General features: G+C 41.2%; 1 protein-coding gene across 8 annotated transcripts in view; it reads left to right on the plus strand.

The window, feature by feature from the left end:
* The window catches only part of BIRC6 (baculoviral IAP repeat containing 6), a 142,621-nt gene that overhangs the window by 92,818 nt on the left and 28,722 nt on the right, over positions 1–21,081 (plus strand). For 7 of the 8 annotated variants that reach the window (XM_035108256.2, XM_035108260.2, XM_035108264.2 and 4 more), the window contains 3 exons: positions 61–278; positions 3,112–3,276; positions 3,822–3,990. In XM_035108256.2, the coding sequence (XP_034964147.2) occupies positions 61–278; positions 3,112–3,276; positions 3,822–3,990 (552 nt within the window). The remainder of the gene's footprint in view (positions 1–60; positions 279–3,111; positions 3,277–3,821; positions 3,991–21,081) is intronic. The other variant, XM_035108258.2, reaches the window with a different exon arrangement.

Consider the following 21,081-nt stretch of genomic DNA (forward strand, 5'->3'; position numbering starts at 1 on the left):
ATGCAGTGTGCTGACTCGTTGTGACAGAAATGTTAACACTTGTTTTCTCTCTCCATCTAGGCCATATTCTGCAGTCTCCTTCCGCTAATGTGCTTCCAACCCTTCCGTTTCATGTGCTGCGCAGCTTGTTCAGCACCACACCTTTGACTACTGATGACGGAGTACTCCTCAGGCGAATGGCATTAGAAATTGGGGCAATACATCTTATCCTTGCCTGTCTGTCTGCTCTTAGCCACCATGCTCCAAGAGTCCCCAATTCTAGTTCTAACCAGACGGAGGTCAGTTTTGCTTCAGAATAATAAGTTCAGAAATATAAAGATGGTTGTTTTGTTTTTTTAAGCCAACATCCTTTCTTCCATGTATTCAGAATAATGGTCAAATCTGTACTTGCTTCCATAGAGATAAAATGTTTAATATTTGATTCTATAGTTGTGATGTCATACTAGGAAGTGGCATGTCTATAACTGACATATTGAAACATGACAGTATCTAATATCAAAGAGTTGGCTAATATCTATGGCCAGAAAAGGTTTCTCAAAACCATAAGTTGTTTACAAAGAATATCTGTTACCCTTACAGCAAAGCAACTTAGCTTAGGGGTATTCCTTGATACATCTTTGTCATCAGGAGCTCTAGTGTAGCTAGGAGAGCCTATCATCTGTTTTGTCAGGTTCACCAGCTATGACTGTTCCTGTACAGGGACAGGAAGAACGCTGTAGTCCATGCGCTGATAACCTTGCGGCTAAACTACTGTAATGTGCTTTGTGCGGAACTGCCCTCTGGCCTGGTTTGGAAGCACCAGCAGGTGCAGGAGGCAAGATTTATGATGAGGGCATCTGGCCAACAACATGTGACACCATAGTTAAAGCATCTGTCAGGTTTGAGGTTCTTGTATTAATTTACAAATCCCTGAACAACTTAGGTCCTGCATAACTCAGGAACTGCCTGAACCCTTACATTCCAGCTCAGTCACTGAGATAATATGCCGGAGCCTTGTTGGTCGTACCCCAAGTTGGCGAGGCTCATTTTACAAGAACAGGCAACCAAACCTTGAGCGTCTTTGACCCAGTCTTGTGGAATACTCTACTAATAGAGATTCAGCAAGTTTCTTCTGTTCCAAGTTTTAAAAACCTGCTGAAAACTTTTCTGTTCCATTAGGTTTACACAGACAATTCAGAATACATCTTTACGCAATAGTCATTTGAGTTCTGATTTAAACTTTTTATGTGGCTTTTATTGTATAGGTTTTACATACGGTTGTTGTGAACTGTATTTTATTTATGAATTAGCGGCATATACATATTTTTATAAATAAATAAACTGCTGGAGATCTGGCTCTAACATGTTCCAGGGTTTGATCATCCACCACATTATTCCAGTCTTTCTCCCTAATACGTATAAACAGTATGAACATAAGGTTTAAATGACTGCTTCCACAGCACAAAATGGATTTTGTGGGGAGGCCATATTAAAGTGCTTTTTGAAAAGGATTATAATTTACATCTAGCAAGAGACTAGAGTAGTTTTAATTAGCTTTACAGACCACATTTTGGAGGTTAGGGTTCCTGATATATGAAGCATGCCACTATGCATTTATAGACCACAAAAACTCACAATAGGAAATACTGTTTGTGGCTCCTTAGAACAAACTTATTTGGACTTGTAGTTTTTTAAAGTGTAGCCAAAGCTGGCATCTAGTCAACTAGTTCCAGGCCACTGAACATGCTACAAAATCCATAGTGCCTAAGCAAGCTTCATCTACAAATATTGCAGCCACACCAATCTTCTCTTTACATTGGACAAATAACCTTCATTAGAGAGATTAAGGAATTTGGGACAGGCATTTCAGGACATAGTAGATGACTTAACCATATACAGTGACAAGGGATACAATGAGAGTTGTGATAAGGTTCAAAGAACCTGCTAAGAATGCTTCCTGCTGACAGCTTCATTTGGCAAAATGATCCTCTAGTGAGAACACTACTGTGGAAAGTGATTGCTGTATCATCTTTTCTATGCTGTGTGATTCTTCTGGGCCATTAAACAAAACAAGTGTTATTTTAAATAATAAGCAATGCTCTGAAGTCCATAGAGGTAACCTTACATGTCTAAGTGCATTAGAAAATCAAGATGCTTATGTTCCAGTAAGACCTAGGAGATTTAAAGGCCGTAAGATCCCATTAAAGTTGAAGCATAGACACCCTTATGTAAGACACTTTATTGTTGTATTGCAACCTGAACATTGTCTTATAAGATTGCTGAGAGCAATTAAAATTGTGTTGTGGGTTTGGGAATCCATTAGGAATTGCTGCATAACGTACACAATAGGGTGTCAGTCACCAGGTAGTTTTGATATTCTGAGTAATTACATTGTTCTGTGCTCAAGTCGGTAACATGTTTTTGTTTTTGTTTGCTTATATAATAAGTTTTTATTCATTTTCAGTTACAGTCCAATAGTGGCCTCATTATAACAATACCAATATATAATACAAGTATTAATACCAATCATTCAAATACCGGATGGTTTGGTGATTTTCTTTATTTTTGAGTTCCAAAATCTTATTAATTTCAATTAGATTCCAGTCATAATAATAATCCCTTCTACAACAACTGCAGTATTAATAACTTCTATTCATGTTGACACATTAAATGATTTATAAAACTACAGATGAGGAACTCAAACAATATCCTTGATCTTCCTGTGTGTGGCAATTATTCCGTCCGTGGTGGTTCTTTCTGTCCTTGTAAGATGCTATGTCTTTCTTTCCCCCAGTTGTTGCTGTTATCCATCATGCCTTGGGTGGAGCTGATATCCCATTGTTGTTCCACAAATTTCTCTATCGCTCCATCCCGTGCTTTAACAACAGTAGCAAAAGTCACTCTGTCCCAGTAAATAACCTGTTGTCACCATTTTTCCTCTCAGCCTGGGTAATGGTGTTGTTGTGGCTACTCTCGAGTAAAGATGCACAAGTCCGTGCTTGTCTTTAATGGTTTTATTGTGCATACTATTTACAGTGCAGAGATAGCTGAAAACATGACCTTCTAGTCACTCTCAGAATATGAAATGAAGCGATTCTAAATAGTAGGGTGATTTATTTTTATTTTTACTAGCCACAGGTGTCAAGCACACATAACAGTGCAACCACAGAAGAACAGCAGCTTTACTGGGCTAAAGGCACTGGGTTTGGAACTGGTTCTACTGCTTCTGGATGGGATGTGGAGCAAGCTTTAACTAAACAAAGACTGGAAGAAGAACACGTCACATGTCTCTTACAGGTACTGGAGAACAGCACAACATTCATACATTGCCAAAAATTACCATTTGGTTTCTTATGTGTATTGGCTGTTTAGTTGTGCTTTAGTGCATTTTCCACTTGCATGGTCAAAAGACCCTTTCCACAATTCAGAGAACCTGGAGCTTCATTATTCCTCTCTTCCTTTCAGACTTTCTGTTGCTTAATCAACTTTTTAAAACACTTGGATGTTTGAAAAATATTATTTGAAGCACATTTGTAGCTCCTTCCTTCTTTGGGAGAAGGGAATGAAATCTGACATTTTTAAGGTGGTGTTTGTAACAGGAGTTCTTAAATTCCCCATTAAAATTGCCATTTTAAAATAATAAAGAATTCTGAACTTTTTTTGTTCTATTTTTTTTTGTCTGCCTAGTAATAAAAACTTTATAATATTGGGTTTCTTATTCATCAGATATATCACATACTCAGTTTAATAAAAGCCTAACTGTTACCTTTCAGCTCACATTCTATGTGACTTGTTCTACTATTATTAATCTAATTTTGACTCAGTGTTTTTAAACTGCTCAGGTTTTGGCTAGCTACATAAATCCTGCAGGCAGCACATCAAATGGAGATGTCCAGTCCAGCCACGAAAGTAGAGGACAAAACAGCAATGCCCTTCCATCAGTTCTGCTAGAACTACTTAGTCAATCATGTCTTATTCCAGCAATGTCATCTTATCTCCGCAATGATTCAGGTAATGTACTGCTCTTTGTTTTTAAAAACAGCATGTTCTAGTCTGGTAAATACATTTCAAGTTTTTATAAAAGTTGCTTTAGATATCAAATTCAAATGTAGCATTTGAAGTTTGGGTAATGTGTGAGAAATTAGTGGCTTGAAGCTAAATATAATTAGTCTGGAAGCAAGTAGAAGTGCAATTTGGCTGTGAGGTTTTTTGTGTTGGCAGTGCATATTTCCCACTTCTTATTCCTATTTTCTTACGTAAATGTGTACTGTTTAAATTTCATGTCCATTGTCTATGTGCAAGTACTGCAGTGATAAGCAGTAGAAGCTTCCACGAACACTATCTTTTGGCAGTAGGGCCCAGAATTGTTGCAGGTTGAGGGTCTGTCAGCATGTTATGTCTCAGTCCAATGTCAGCAGTTAGCCCAAATATATATAGTTCCTCTTCCTGTTGGGTGTGTGCATCCTTGCTTTCTGCAAAGCTGCTTCTGTTGACCTTTGAAGCTCTTGCTGTAGTGCAATTAAGCATGAGGAATTTGTCAAAAGTAGAAATAGGACTTGCCCTGTGTGCACATTAAAGCACTTTAGTGTAGGGTTTTTGAATTAGTTGAATTCTGTTTGTTCGGCCATAAGGAAAGACCCCAGCTGTCTTTGAGCACATTTCGATAATCCTACAACTGCTGAATTAAGGTTTGAATTCAGTGTAGTGTTATAGCAAATATTCCATCAGTGCAAGGATTTATTCCTGTGCAATGGAACTTTCTCTCCCTGTCCTCTCACTGAGTAAAATCTAAATCTGTTCTCTCAGCCTTGTGGAGCAGATTTGCGGATAGCACAGAGGGAGTTGAGGGAAAGTCCCATTGCCTAGACTTGCATAATGATTTAGTTGAATACCACCCCATAGGTGTTTTTGGACTTGACTTGCACTCTACTGCTTTTTCTTCATGATGAGAGTTACTGTGATATCAGCAGATTAGCATTTGTATTGCCAGGGATGGGGAACCTGTGGCTCTTCAGATGTTGTAGTCAAACTCATTATCTCTGACCACTGGCCATGCTGGCTGGGGCTGATGGAAGTTGGGAATCAAAGAATAAGTGGAGGGCCACAAGTTCCCTTTCCCTCTACAGTGATACCTCGGTTTAACAACAGTCCGGTTTAAGAACAATTTGGTTTACAAACTCCACGAAACCGGAAATAGTGTCTTGTTTTGAGAACTTTACCTCGGTCTAAGAATGGAATCCGAACGGTGGAAGGGCACCAGTGGTGGGAGGCCTCATTAGGGAAAGTGCGCCTAAGTTTAAGAACGGTTTCAAATTGTTAATGCCATGATCTCAAATGAAGCAGTTATACACAAATTCAGATCATTGCATGCTTTGTTGAAATCAGCAGATTGAAGCAGGAGTCTTCAACCTTTTAAAAACCAAGCATCCAGTTAGCCCAAGAGAACCCACTTTTCACCCAGATATAGATATTTAAATTTACTGCATAAATTTATACAGTTTATACTTTCTCTTCTTAGAAAAATACACAAGAAAAACCTGATGAACTGGTGGTATTGCTATTGGTGTTATCCCAGCTTAGGTCAGCATGACACAAGTGCACATCTTGAAATGCCATTTGACAATTTATAGACGAACAGAGGAAGCAACCTACATTTAAACCGATAGTTATGGACATAGAAGCAGTTAATGGGGAACAGCTATTGTCCTGAGGTCCACATCCAGTATCTGGTTGGCCGCTGTGGGGAGCATAGAGTTGGACTAAACGGGTCTCTCTTCTGATCCAGCTGGGCTTTCCTTAAAGTGGTAATATGTTCTAATGTGTCCCACTCAGAATAAACCCACTAAAATGAGGCCATTGTTTTAGATGGGTTTTCTCTGAATATGACTTGGATGGATATCACTCAGCATAATTAGGTGGTCAGACCTATTTCTGTTAAACACTTGAGCTGAATCACAGCAGATGCTTGGCTGTTTGGATTTTGATAGTGAATGGGAAGCACAGTTGCCTTGAGCCTCCTGTCGAACTCCCCTTTATCTTTCTTTCTTGCCTTCCTTCATTGTGAGGTTAACTGTTTCAACATTGGGCAAGGTGCATAAGTTCTGTATTTTAGACATTTCAGAGGAGTGTGAGGCATGAGAAATTTAGAATGATTAACATTGGCAAGCATATCTTTATTCCGTTTCCCAGTGTTACATTTTTAAAAACCTTGATATGAAGGCCATACTCCCTCTTGCACAAACTATATCAGTCCCAGAACAAGAACTGCTGGAAAGAAAAGCAACTCCTTGCTTTTTGAATGGGATGAAGGAAATTATGTTGTTGTTTTTTTAAATTATATTTTATTGATTTTATACAAAACAAAAACAAAAAACGAAAGATACTACATTACATATTTACCACTGGCTTCCACCCACCCTCCCTGGGCCCTCTTCTCCCACCAGAGGGACCCCCGAAAGGCAGGCAGCCGGCAGTGTTTCCTTTTATGGCTGGGTTTCTCCCCCACCCCTCCCTCCCCCCCCAGAATCCCCCCCTGCCACCGGGAGACTCCAAGAGAGGGAACGAAGAGGAGGGCATCCGTCCAGCCAATTTCCAAACAGAAGAAAGACAAACAAAAGAAAGAAGAAGAAAAAGGAAAAATGAAAGAAAAATGACTTCCCCAACCTCCCCCCTATCCCGATTTCCATTTTCAATTCTTATTTAACAGTATTCTTATTCTTATTCCCATTCTATTTCTACAAGAAAAAATTAACCTTATATTATAAAAAACTGTCCCACTTTTTAAATCCTCTTTAATCAAACTAGCTTGATCTTTCTAAATCTTTTTCATAAACAAATCTGCTCATTACTTTTATTTTTGACCTGCCTATTTTTTATCCTCCAAAGATCCTCTTTATTATTCTTATTTGTACAGATTAAAAATCATGATTTTCCCCCTCCCCGCCCCGATCACGGCCTTTCCCTTCCAGTCCAGTAAGTTCCAAAGTCGTCAGTCCAGTTGTCAGTCCTTTTTATCTGTCCTCAATAATTGATATTCAGTCTTCCTTCAACCCACCCCCTTCCTAACCTGTTTCAAAAACCAACCCCCTCTGCCTCCCCCTCCCCAGTCTTCTTTTCTTCTTTGCTGGCCATTTTTCTCATGGGTGTTCTGTCTCTCCTGTAGCTCTTGCATTATTGACTCCTGTGATCCATCTTTGTTCTTTAAATTTTCCTTTTTCCCATCGCTCAGTTCATACAGCCACTCGTCGTCTTGTGCCTTTTTTTCGGTTGAAACCTTTTCCTGTAATTCTTGTGTTCCTTCTTTAACCAAGTCCTCTTTTTGCAAATCTTGCTCCTTTTCCTCTGGTAAGTCCCGTTCTCTGAGCTCCTGTAGATCTTGATTTATTTCCAACAATTGTTGCTGAGTCTTGTATGTTTCTATTCTAAATTCCCATAAGAGTTTTATCACTTTGTCCTTGAACGCAGATGTGCAGTCTTTTGTTGCCATTGTTCCAGCTTGCTGAGGATGGCGCGAGGCTTGAGAACCAGGGGGTGTTTACAAAAGAGATATATTATTGCAAATCCAAACTGGAAACTGTATATTGTCCGTAGTATCTAACTTCAACTTTAAATTTGTTTCAAACATTCAATCAAAAAGTTTTTAAGTATCAAATCCTTATTGACATCCATCTTCACCGTCAGCTTACCGTCCTCTCCGGGCTGCCGATTTCAGGGCAGGGAGAAGCTCTCCCTTTCCTAAGGTGCAGGGAATATCAGCTTTAAAATAAGTCTCTCTCCTTCACCCTGCCACCGGAGGTAATTCTTTAAATTTAGTCTCTGAAGGAGTTCATATAATAAGCTGCTTTTCGCTGAGACTGGTCGTCATTTCAATTACACTGCTTCTTGCATCAATCAGTGGGAGAAGGTGACTTCCGTTGTTTTCCCCTTACTCCCGTTACCGAATTACAGTCCAATATTATATATTCAAACTTTACTCACGGGTTTTTCCAAATCAAAAATTTAGAAGAATCTGCCGCTCACCACCACCGGACTCGGAGCTTCACTTCGCTCAGGTAACGCTGTTCTCCAAAATGGCCCCCGCGACTGCAACCCTTTCTCTCCGGGACTCTTATTAGAGCTCGCCAGAGAATCGGGGAATCGCTAAAAAATGGGGCACCGCCGGAGCTTTGTTTCCAGAACTCTCGATCTGGAACTCTTTTGGGGCGCTGCGGCGCTTTCGCAGCCTTCCCCCCCCTCAGCGAAGCCGGGCTGTCTCGGAGCTCGAGACAAGCCCCGCCGGCCAGATCGGGCGACAAACCGGAAGTCAGGAAATTATGTTTTTGTTGTTGTTGAAAATAATGTGTTTGTCCCCAATATTTGCCATTATGTTCTCATTATTAATATGATTAACACTCATTCAAGTGTTATGCCTAGTGCCACTCTCCAACTACACCAAAAGTCTTTAAAATACATTCAGTTGTAACTAAGCTGCATTAAGTGATTTAAAAGTGTATAAAATATTTTAATGCTGTTTTTCAGGACTGAGGTCCTTTCAAGGCAGCTCACAGTAAAAACTATGCATTCATAGATTAGAATTACTTTGCTTTAAGAGGCTTATTCTGTAAATGTGGCAAATGAACAAGTTGGTCTACTAAAAGATCCCAGTGCACTGATTTGTTTCCTTTTCATTCTGCATACCCTCTAAGGACCTGCTCAGGGCAGCATGCTAACTGAAATGTCTGCCATTTTATCATTGCAGCTACCTTGTGTAGTGCCTTAAGCAAAATGATAGTGTCTGACCCAGATAACCCAGGGAGCTTCATTGCTCAATGAGAAATTTGAACTTGAGATTGATAAGCCCAAGTTGACCACAGCAGCCACTGCTCCACACTTTCTGAAGGATGCATGTGTCTACAGTGGAAGTGTAGCAGAGTGGGCTGGCTGGAAAACTAGGGTGTCATAAAAGGTCACCTCACAGCCAAGCAAGTGGCAGGAACCAATCATGGTAATACTGAACTTGGTGGATGGAAAATGGGTGGAGTGTGGAATGTTCCTGTTCACTGTTCCAGCTAGCTAAATGCACTTTCCACAGTGCTCCATTCTGTGTCCCCCTCCCCTGGTTTTTCATTCTGCCCCACAGCAGCCAGTCAATATTCAGTGTCCACTGAGCATGCTAAATCTTCATGTGGCTGTTTTGGGGATCCTCACAGGGTTTTTTCCTAAACATTTTTGTACTTCTGCAAAGTTTGGGATTCTTCCAAGCCTGCAGCTGTCTCTTTCTTCTGCATGGGTGGTGCTGTTTTGGTTACATGGACAACAGCATTCACAAGCTCCACAATTCAAGTACAGAGCAGTTCAAGTACACAGCTCCCTGAAGCCGCCTAATTGTCTCCTTGTGGTTTGTAGCTGCCCTGTCCTTTCTTTCCCCAAGTATTATTATTATTATTATTATTATTATTATTATTATTATTATTATTATTTATACCCCGCCCATCTGGCTGGGTTTCCCCTGCCACTCTGGGCGGTTTCCAACAAATACCAAAATACATTAAAATATCACTGTTTAAAAACTTCCCTAAACAGGGCTGCCTTTAGGTGTTTTCTAAATGTCAGGTAGTTGTTTATCTCCTTGACCTCCGATGGGAGGGCGTTCCACAGGGCGGGTGCCACTACCGAAAAGGCCCTTTGCCTGGTTCCCTGTAGCTTTGCTTCTCGCAGTGAGGGAACTGCCAGAAGGCCCTCGGCGCTGGATCTCAGTGTCCGGGCTGAACGATGGGGGTGGAGACGCTCCTTCAGGTATACAGGACCGAGGCCGTTTAGGGCTTTAAAGGTCAGCACCAACATTTTGAATTGTGCTTGGAAACGTACTGGGAGCCAATGTAGGTCTCTTAGGACTGGTGTTATGTGGTCTCGGCGGCCGCTCCCACTCACCAGTCTAGCTGCCACATTCTGGATTAATTGCAGTTTCCGGGTCACCTTCAAAGGTAGCCCTACGTAGAGCGCATTGCAGTAGTCCAAGCGGGAGATAACTAGAGCATGCACCACTCTGGTGAGACAGTCTGCGGGCAGGTAGGGTCTCAGCCTGCGTACCAGATGGAGCTGATAGACAGCCGCCCTGGACACAGAATTAACCTGTGGCTCCATAGACAGCTGTGAGTCCAAAATGACTCCCAGGCTGCGCACCTGGTCCTTCAGGGGCACAGTGACCCCATTCAGGACCAGGGAGTCCCACACACACACCCGCCCCCTGTCCCCCAAAAACAGTACTTCTGTCTTGTCAGGATTCAACCTCAATCTGTTAGCCGCCATCCATCCTCCAACCGCCTCCAGGCACTCACACAGGACATTCACTGCCTTCACTGGTTCTGATTTAAAAGAGAGATAGAGTTGGGTGTCATCCAGCCCAAACCCCCTGATGATCTCTCCCAGCGGCTTCATATAGATGTTAAAAAGCATGGGGGAGAGAACGGAACCCTGAGGCACCCCACAAGTGAGTGCCCAGGGGTCTGAACACTCATCATTCCCCACCACCACTTTCTGAACACGGCCCAGGAGGAAGGAGCGGAACCACTGTATGACAGTGCCCCCAGCTCCCAACCCCTCTAGACGGTCCAGAAGGATGTTATGGTTGATTGTATCAAAGGCTGCGGAGAGATCCAGCAGAACTAGAAAACAGCTCTCACCTTTGTCCCTAGCCCGCTGGAGATCATCAACCAGCGCGACCAAGGCAGTTTCAGTCCCATGATGAGGCCTGAATCCCGATTGGAAGGGATCCAAATGGTCCGCATCCTCCAGGCGTGCTTGGAGTTTTTCAGCAACCACTTGCTCAATCATCTTGCCCAAGAATGGTAGATTTGAGACTGGGCGATAATTCGCCATATTTGCCGGGTCTAAAGATGTTTTTTAAAGAAGCAGTTTAATTACTGCCTCTTTCAGGGGGACTGGGAATACTCCCTCATAGAGGGAAGCATTTACCACCCCACGGAGCCCATCGCCCAACCCTTCCCGGCTCACTTTTATTAGCCAGGATGGGCAAGGGTCAAGGAGACAGGTGGTCGGTTTCACTCGCCCAAGCAGCCTGTCCACATCCTCGGAGGTAACAGATTGAAATTGATCCCATGAAACATGAGTAGACAGAGCTCCAGCACTCTACCGCTCCGGCCCTGCTCCCACGGTGGAGTCTACCTCCCTCCAAATCTGAGTGACTTTATCTGCAAAAAACTTTGCAAAAGCATTGCAGAAGAAATTGGGGTCCCTACCAGGCCCCGATGACGAAGGTGATTCGGATAGATTGCGAACCACCTGGAACAGTCTCCTGCTGCTGTTTTCTGCAGATGCGATAGAAACGGTGAAGAAGGTCCTCTTCGCCATCACCATTGCCACTTGGCAGGCTCGAAGTTGAGCTCTAGCCCGTGTCTGGTCTGATTCAGAATGAGTTTTCCCCCACCAGCACTCTAGCCGTCTCAGCGACTGTTTCATCGCCCTCAGCTCCAGGGAAAACCACGGGGCTGTCCGGGCTCCATGCAATCGGAGAGGGCGCTTCGGAGCCAGACAGTCAATAGCCCTGGTTAACTCTACATTCCAGTGGGCCACCAGGGAATCAGCTGAAAGGCCATCAACATGGGATAAAACATCCCCTACCACTCTCTGGAAGCCAATTGGATCCATTAAGTAGCGGGGGTGGACCATCCAAATCGGTCCCACCTCCGTGCAGAGGGGAAGGGTTGCGGAGAAGTCCAGTTGCACCAGAAAGTGATCTGACTATGGCACTTCTTTTGTTTCGCTTTTACTTAATGTCAGATCACCAACATTCATAGACACCAGGTCCAAGGCATGTCCGCGGCTATGAGTTGGGCCAGACTTATTCAGGGACAGCCCCATGGAGGCCATGCTTTCCACGACGTCCCGAGCGGCTCCTTGTAAGGTCGTGTTGTCATGAATGTTAAAATCCCCTAAGACAACCAAGCTAGGTGTCTCCAGGAGCACATCCGACACGACCTGAACTAGCTCGGGCAGGGAATCCTTGGTGCAGCAGGGAGGTCAGTACACCAAAAGGAATCCTGTACTGCCCCTATTGCCCAACTTCCAGAACATGCACTCAGAAAACTCGGTCTTACCAATAGGACGCCTGGTGCAAACTAATGACTCCCTAAAAATCACTGCAACCCCCCTCCCTGCCCACATGGCCTGGGTTGCTGTGCGTAAGAGAAACCTGGTGGACAAGCAGCGGCAAGGACAGACCCATCTGCTTCATCCAACCAAGTCTCGTGTCACACATGCCAGGTCAAATCCTCCATCCACATTCAGGTCGTGGATGGCAGTGGTCTTATTCATCATTGACCTGGCATTGCACAGCAGCACTTCAGATCATGTGGGTATCCCTTGCCGATTCCAGTATCCGTCCGGTCAGGACCAGACACGGAGGCCAAGAGTCCCTGCCCAATAAAGTATTTTGAACAAAAGAGAAACAAAGCATCCCTTTTAGATCTCTGACATAATACTGCATTTATATCTTGTTTCCCCTATTTTAAGACGTAGTCATAAAATAAGCCATAGCAGGATTTTTAAGCATTCAAGGAATATAAGCCATACCCCGAAAATAAGACATAGTGATAGGTGCAGCAGTAATGCCAGCTGCGGCAGCAACTGTTTTAGCCAGTTAAGTTTCTGGCTTCCAACAGAGGCATCATTTAAATTAGGACAATAACACAAACATACATATTGCAAACCAACAACACATTGTTTGTAGAATGCTGTGCACCCTAGTTAGCTTGGCCGATTAAAAATATCAGACCCAGACCTATACTGTTAGTGAGCTTCAGAATAAAAACAGGAGGGGGGGGAACCCATTTCCAATATGTAGGTGGTTAGATTTTAAAGGAGTGGGGAATGTATTTCAGCTTGAGGGCTACATTCCCTTCTGGGCCACCTTCTGGGGGGCCATACACCAATGGTGGAGAGAGTAGCTTGTGCCAATTTTGCCTTTGCACGGTAAGCTGGTAAACACACACACACACACACCCTCTGTATTCTCCATCCAGACCCTGGGCCTGAGGTTCCCCAGCCATGATGAAATGTGCTCTCCAAAATGTGGTTGCATTTTGAATGTGTTTGGTCTGTAGATGGCATCAATTTGCTGCAGTAATAATGAAATTCCTACCTACTTAAGTGATGGGCCAGACTTAATAGCTTAATCAATTTCTTGTACTGATGAATCAATCAAACCCTGTTTCTTAAATCATAATTGAAATCGTTCTAAAATACCTTCAAATAGCTCCTAAGCCCTTCTCTTTGCATTTTCCCCTTGCATTCTATATGCTTTGTTGATTGGTTTAGACCTGCTCATTCAATTAAAATGTTATGAAAACATGCTGTAGTAATTGCTTCTTATCGGACTGGCACAATTACAAATAGTCACACATTTTTACTAATGCTGTTTATATGGAAGGGTGATTACCTACCTGTTCTCTCTATGTCTAGGGTAAAATCTAGTGATATCCATGCATGCATGAGCAGGCCAGCTATTCATGGTTTGGATTTCGCCTTCCTCTCTTCCCCCCACATGCCCCTGAAATCACTCCACAGGGGGCTGCAGAGGGAGGAGAGGGAGGGAGGTGAAGCCTCATTCTTTTCACCCAACATTGGAATTCACCTCTTGTTCATTTAAAAACAGGTGGGGGGGGAGAAAAAGTGTATCCTCCTGTGCCAGTATCCTAATTGTATGGCTTAGGGGAAGTGGTGAATGTGGGCAGTGTTTGTGGCTGCAGTGAGAATTATGGAAGGTTGATTGGGTTGATGAAGGCTATTAACATCTATTTACACAAACAAACCTGGTTACTTGTGTTGCAGTTGACGTATAGTCTTTGGTACAATATTCTTCGTGATACTGTAGTTTGGGCTTAGAAGTAAATCAAGGAAACATTGTTTAGCATTGTAATATGGTTTATTCCACTTAAAACGATAAGTAGAACTATGTGTCCAGCTTCTGCTTGTATCATCTTGCCTTTATTCATGGCCCACTTCTTTCTTTCTGATCTCAAATATGGCCTCTCTGTTGCATGCCAGGGAAATAAAGCTCTTCTGTGCTCCTAAAATCCTTTATATATCTCTGAGTACTTGGCTAGTCTCCCAAGCATTAGTTTAGATGTTCACAATAAACATGGTTTAATTTAGATTAAGGAATCAGTGCTTTCACTGGGTAGAGAATTTGGTTCCTGGGAGGACTGAGATCAACCTACCTTTCTCTAGGCCCCAGTTCCCCACCTATAAAGCGACCTTCATGGTGCTTTAGGAATGAGCATTATGTAAAAGATTAAATAGCAGTAGATGGCAACAGCCTTGTTCTATATCTACTCTTATTATAAATATTTTTATTTTTTTAAAAAATGTGTGTGTATCTCATTTAATAAATCGCTCCCCCCACCAAAGATATCATGTTGGAACTAGAAGCATGGAGCCCTAGTTTCAAAATTATTCTGAATTTTAAAAGCTTTATTCAGAGGATGGCCTGGCAGTACTATGAAGATGGTCCTTTTAAAGAATTGGTTTGGTTTGAAAGTAGAATGTGAAAAACATATGTACGTTTTCCTTCAGAAATAATAGTGGCCCAACAGCATAGCCCTATGCCTGTTTACTTAGAAGGAAATCCCAATGGGTTCAATCCAGATTAGTCCCAAGTAAGTGTGAATTTGATTGCAGCTTAAAGCTTGTATCCTTCCAAACTCCTCTACAATAACTTCCTTTGATTTATTCAATGGAATTTTAAGTATGTGAATCCAGGCCATAGGCAGTATGCAACTTGGAGAAAGAAGCTATCTGGTTTGGTTACTTACATGCAACTTAAAATTCCAATTAATTGAGTTGAATCCCGACTAAGTTAGTTAAACTTTAGTCCTATTTAAATAAATGGAACTTGCCACGTTGATTTCAATGGAAAACAAAGTTCACGTAACACAAGTTCCAGCTCATTGTATTTAAATTGAACACTTAGCTTAACACATAGCTTAAAGTGAACACTTTGTTCACTTTAAGCTATGAGAGAGCCTTTTAAAAAAATTAGGGTCATTTTTAAAAATGGATGAACCTTTCCAAAGAAATGCAAACTACATTTTGTAGTACAAATATTTTTAAATGTTCTCTTTTGTATAGAACATCTCTCACAGGCATGGGTGAAAAAATGATATCCAAAGGCAAAAATATTGACACGATTGTCAGCTATATAATGGTTAAAAGTATTGCTGGAGAATAGTCATTTAAAATTTTATTTACTCATAATACAGTACTTTACAGTGCTCTTTTTTTCTACACTTCATATATAGTTGTGTAAATTTTAGCACATAATGATAGTTTTAAAACGAACTGGACTCCTCCCACCCTGGTTGTCCACCTACACAGAGGTACATAGTCACATATCCAAAAGCATAATCGGGTCAAGTAAATAAAACATCTTGTAGGAAGGTTTTATGGCACCATTATCTTTTTTTTTAACCTGCTTATATATGCCTTGCATATTCATTGGCTGTAGAATGCCATATGCATCTCCAGTATTTGAGCTTTTGCAGTCATCAGTGAGAAGTTGAATATCTGTCATTTCTATAACTTAATAGTCTTAACTGGTTTCACAGACATGTTTTGCAGTCACTGCTCTTGTGCCTCTAAATAGGCACTTCTCACTGGAATGTGTTTGATAGACTCTATTTCCTGTTGGGCAGTGTTCACCAACCTTACTTGCCATTGCTGGTCTTTTTGCACTATGTGCTGCTCCGAGTTGCTAGAAAACCATCAAAGTGTTGTGTAGATGTAAACAAAAACAATTACAAATAGATTAAGCACTGTTCCAATGATTCCCAGCAGAGCTAAAACAGATTCCTCCTTTTCCTCACTCTCTTCTTGCCTTTTTACGTCTTCTAGTGTTGTGATGGCAGAGCTCCTCATTTTTCCTGCAAATGTCTTCACCAGTGTTCCTACAGCTGGCTAAAAGGGAGAAGAAAATATTACTCCACATAGTAACTTGGAATTGGTTCACTCTCTCTCTTTCTCTCTTCCACACACCCTTGGTCACTTGCCCCCTCCCCTCCTCAGTCTCTCTATGTGTCTATACTGTTATAGTGTAGCATTTTGTTTTTCACAGAATGATTTCAATTAGGTTTGTTGCAGGATGATTTCAATTAGGAACCTGTACCTGCTCTGCTTTAATACAGCTGTGCTTCCTATTCTAAGAAAGTTGTTATCAGTTGTCTCTCCACTGATAGCCCAATAACTGGAAATAGCCAGGTGTTTATATATCTTTATGATAGGATATTGAAGTGCAAATTTCCTAATGTAGAAATAGTAAGTGTCGTTAGTCTTACTTGTGAAAAAGTAGGCTAGTTTTAATAGGCTTTATAAATCCCCACAATTGTGTGCTTCTAGAACAAACACAAAATACAGATTGCATGCAATCCCCCTAAAAGAAAAATACATCGTAAAGATGTTTTCATGTGATACGTTATAGCGTTAGAAAGGCTTGGAAAGTATGTGTCTTGTGTGGAATAAATATCAGCCATTTGGTAAATTGTCTGTTTTCTGTGATATTGAAATACATTTAAGCTGCATCATGTACACATTTACCTGAAGCCTCTTGAACTCAGTAGGGCTTTCTTCTGAGTGTGTGACTGTGCTGTAGTTAAAGCTTTTAGCTGCATAGTTCTGCCTATAATCTTAATGTGTTTTGGTATCAAGTGTGCAATTTTACTTATTTGCTGTCTGTTGCCTTTAAATGTTACTGTTGAAAAATTTTGTTAGTGTGGTCAGAATGTTATGCCTAATGGTTGTGCATGTTTACACACTTAACATTCAGAAAGACATTCTATGTTACAACGGTCTTGGCTTCTCCTGAAGTCTCATGGATCTTTTTATTATTACCATTGCATTTAAAGGTAAAATGCTGGCAGCAATCAAAATAAATAAACTCATTTGTGAATAAAGATTTTTAAAAGCCTCTCTTACCCTACATTGCATCAGGAATAAAATCTCATCAGACATGCTGCTTACTCCTCACTGCAGTGGAGAAACAGCCTTATCTTCATGGAAGGCTGTTCTTTTCACTCAAAGCAGAAATTATATGCATGCATGAACAATTTCTTGATAGATTAATCTGTGGATGCGATAATATTACAAAATCTTCCGAGAAATGTAGGCGTTATTTTGGTTATCCACTGAAACGATGCGTTGTTAGTAAAGAAACCTCTGCTCTGCATATCCAGGTTGTATGTTTCTTCCCTGTTTAAATATTGAATTCTTCCATAAGATGAAACATTTTCTGTGCAAACAGTGATTGTACCATTAAGGCTCCAGTTAAAATTTAATCTCCCACTTCTTGTCCTGTATATGTAGCTGTTCCCCAAGACATTCCAATGGAATGGTCGTTTGACATCTTCTCGACGTGGGTAACTCTCTGAATATGTTTCTCTCGTGTAGCTGAGTTGTAAATCCAAATGTAGCAGATATTAGTCTGTTTACATTTTTGTCCAGAAGGAAGGAAGTTTCTTGTTTGCTCTGGGGTTAGGAGTGTAGCACACCTGCATTCAAAGCATCTAACAAATAATTCCAAGGCATTCTTCGGAGCATTGCATAACTTAGCAGCCAGTCAAATCTGAGGAGTGGAATGACAGTGGCTTCAGTTGCATGCTGTAGTGAGTGGTGACATTGATTAAACATGCAGTTGGCACTTGCTGAATAAAGAACAAGCTACAAGTCACCCTTGCAGACAGTGAATTGCATAACAATACACGGTGGTTCTGCTGTTTCATTGTCAGGCCAGTCACATTTTAATCCAGTAACAACTGTGAAAGTGTACTGTGTAGAATAAAGCCAGGTTAGCTGTGTGTCAGGGTTTTCTGACAGTGTGCTCTGTTACAAATAGATGACATTACGGCATTCATGCTGAAACAGGCTGGCTGGGTGCTGTTTTTTTTTTTGTCCCTTTCATTCTGCTTCTTGTAGGCTATTGTTTTGGGATGGAATTTCCTTTTAATGTGCATTTATTCCTCTCCTGTGCTCTACCCGAAGAATACAGGTCAGTGTGAACATTGTCAACATAATACAATTTACAAAAGAAAATGTTCGCCATCTATTGTGGTAGGAAGCAATAACTTGAAATAATTTGGTGTATGAATTCTGGATCTAAGTGTTTTTCAGGCTGGTGTGTGAGATTTGTCTGTAATACTTGTTCAGTATTTTTTTCTTTGAGTATTTATAGTTAACTTTTGTAGGTGGCTATCTCACTGGAAGGCATTTCAGTATTTATTCATTAACAGATACATGGAGATTGCTATTGAATGAAAACTGTTTGCTTGCATGCAGTGTCTGTGTGATGTACAACTAGCTTCCCTTGTCTACAGATGTGTTCTTTCTCTGAACATTTTTAGGAGGGGCTCCTCCCAGGAAAATCTTGTGGTTCCTGTGATTTTCCTTTTAAAGGAATTAAAAGCCTCAAAAGGTGTATGCGGAATAAAAGAATAGTGTTGCTGTTTAAAACTTGATATGTAACAGAGTCCGCAATAAAATGGAAACATATTCTAAAACTGCAGTACTAATAGTATGGCCTTCTTCAATGTAAAGCAACACATTTTTTTATATTACTGACATTCTTAATACTAACTAAGCTTGGCATGAAGAATCTTAAGACATTTTTATGTCCAAAACCAACTGGGGAAATGGTATTGAGACATGTGTTATTGTTTACATGACTTGAGTTCCATCATATATCCTATTCCTATTTTCAAAAGAGGGTGTATGTTCAAGCATGAGTACTGAAACAGAATCCATATGTTGATCTGTATGTGGTTGATTCCTGCAAAACAAGCCTCTTTAAAATATGCTTTAAAAATACATGGAATTTAAATGCATGTAAGGAATTATCAACAGTTGCCTGGTATATATGTTTATTGGCTAGAAATAATATTTTATTTTGGAAAGAATTTAAGTAATATCCTTATAATAAATCAGTCAGCATCCTATTCTGTAATACAAATCGATTGTGAAATAGCAAAGAAGTCTCCAGGTACCAATATGAAACTTGAATTTCCAGACCTGAATGCCTCTATTCTTGATCTATTTTAATTCGATTTACTGGTAAAAACAAAAACAAAACCCCCAGTATATTTAGCCTGATCTGTCTTCAGCCATATATCTGAGTTCTCTGGAATCCAAAAATGTGCGTGGTTGATCAAAATAATCAATTTACTATTTCAAGCCTTGGTAAAGTCAGATATCAATATTGTTCAAGTTAAATGTACATGTTTAACATTTAGGTAAATAATATTTGTTCTTGAACTCCTAAAGCAGCATGCAGAGCTATAAAAACAGACAATCCCTGCCCTCAAGCTTGCAATCGGAAAAGATATAGCACAAAAGGCAAATGGATTGGAAAAGAGAAGGAAATAAGCAAATTTAAGTACCAGTTCTTGGGTGCCAGTGTCTGCTGGAATTTTAACAGTTCAAGGAGAACAGGAGCCAAAAGTTTCTGGTCTGGCCCTGAATCCTTTTTCTTCCCTGCTCTGCTGCAGCTTGATGGAATGCCAGGTGACAATTGATGAGGGATGGAAGTGGAAGTGGCTTATCAGCTAAACTGCCGATATTGGTAGCTCTGCATCTCCCACTGCTCAATTAATAACTACTGTTATTTCCTCTTAAAAGCAATAGTAATTTACTATTACTGAATGAAGAAATACATAAGTGACTCTCTCCCCCCCCCAATAGCCTCTGTTGGCAGTGGTTATCTTGATGGAGAATTGTTTGATGTTTTCTGTTCCTAAATTGAGCACATCTTCCTACCCACCATACTCTGCAACTTTTCTATGTGAAGGGACTGCTAACGTCAACAACAGCATCTTATACAGGCTTGTTTACATAATGAAAAGGCAATCTATGATTTCATAGAATCACAGAGTTGGAAGAGACCACAAGGGCCATCCAGTCCAACCCCCTGCCGAGCTAGAAACACCATCAAAGCATTCTTGACATATGCCTGTCAAGCCTCTGCTTAAAGACCTCCAAAGAAGGAGACTCCACCACACTCCTTGGTAGCAAATTCCACTGCCGAACAGCTCTTACTGTCAGGAAGTTCTTCCTAAAGTTTAGGTGGAATCTTCTTTCTTGTAGTTCGTGTCCCCTTCTCTGGAGCAGCAGAAAACAACCTTTCTCCCTCCTCTATATGACATCCTTTGATATATTTGAACATGGCTATCATATCACCCCTTAACCTTCTCTTCTCCAGGCTAAACATACCCAGCTCCCTAAGCCGTTCCTCATAAGGCATCGTTTCCAGGCCTTTGGCCATTTTGGTTGCCCTCTTCTGGACACGTTCCAGCTTGTCAGTACTGTATCCTTCTTGCACTGCGGTGCCCAGAACTGGACACAGTACTCCAGGTGAGGTCTGACCAGAGCAGAATACAGTGGTACTATTACTTCCCTTGATCTAGATGCTATACTCCTATTAATGCAGCCCAGAATTGCATTGGATTTTTTAGCTGCTGCATCACACTGCTTACTCATGTCAAGTTTGTGGTCTACCAAGACTCCTAGATCCTTTTCACATGTACTGCTCTCAAGCCAGGTGTCTCCCATCCTGTATTTGTGCCTTTCATTTTTTTTTTGCCCAAGTGTAGTACTTTACATTTCTCCTTGTTAAAATTCATCTTGTTTGCTTTGGCCCAGTTGTCTAATCTGTTAAGGTCATTTTGAAGTGTGATCCTGTCCTCTGGGGTATTTGCCACCCCTCCCAATTTGGTGTCATCTGCAAACTTGCTCAGGATACCCTCAAGCCCATCATCCAAGTCATTGATAAAGATGTTGAATAAGACTGGGCCCAAGACAGAACCCTGTGGCACCCCACTAGTCACTACTCTCCAGGATGAGAAGGAGCCATTAATGAGCACCCTTTGGGTTCGGTCAGTCAGCCAGTTACAAATCCACTGAATGGTAGCATTGTCTAGCCCACATTTTACCAGCTTCTTCACAAGAATATCATGGGGCACCTTGTCAAAGGCCTTGCTGAAATCAAGATAGGCTACATCCACAGCGTTCCCTTCATCTAGCAGGCTTGTAATTCTGTCAAAAAATGAGATCAGATTAGTCTGACAT

The sequence above is a fragment of the Zootoca vivipara genome, chromosome 3 (genome assembly GCF_963506605.1).
Source record: "Zootoca vivipara chromosome 3, rZooViv1.1, whole genome shotgun sequence".
Lineage (NCBI taxonomy): Eukaryota > Metazoa > Chordata > Lepidosauria > Squamata > Lacertidae > Zootoca > Zootoca vivipara.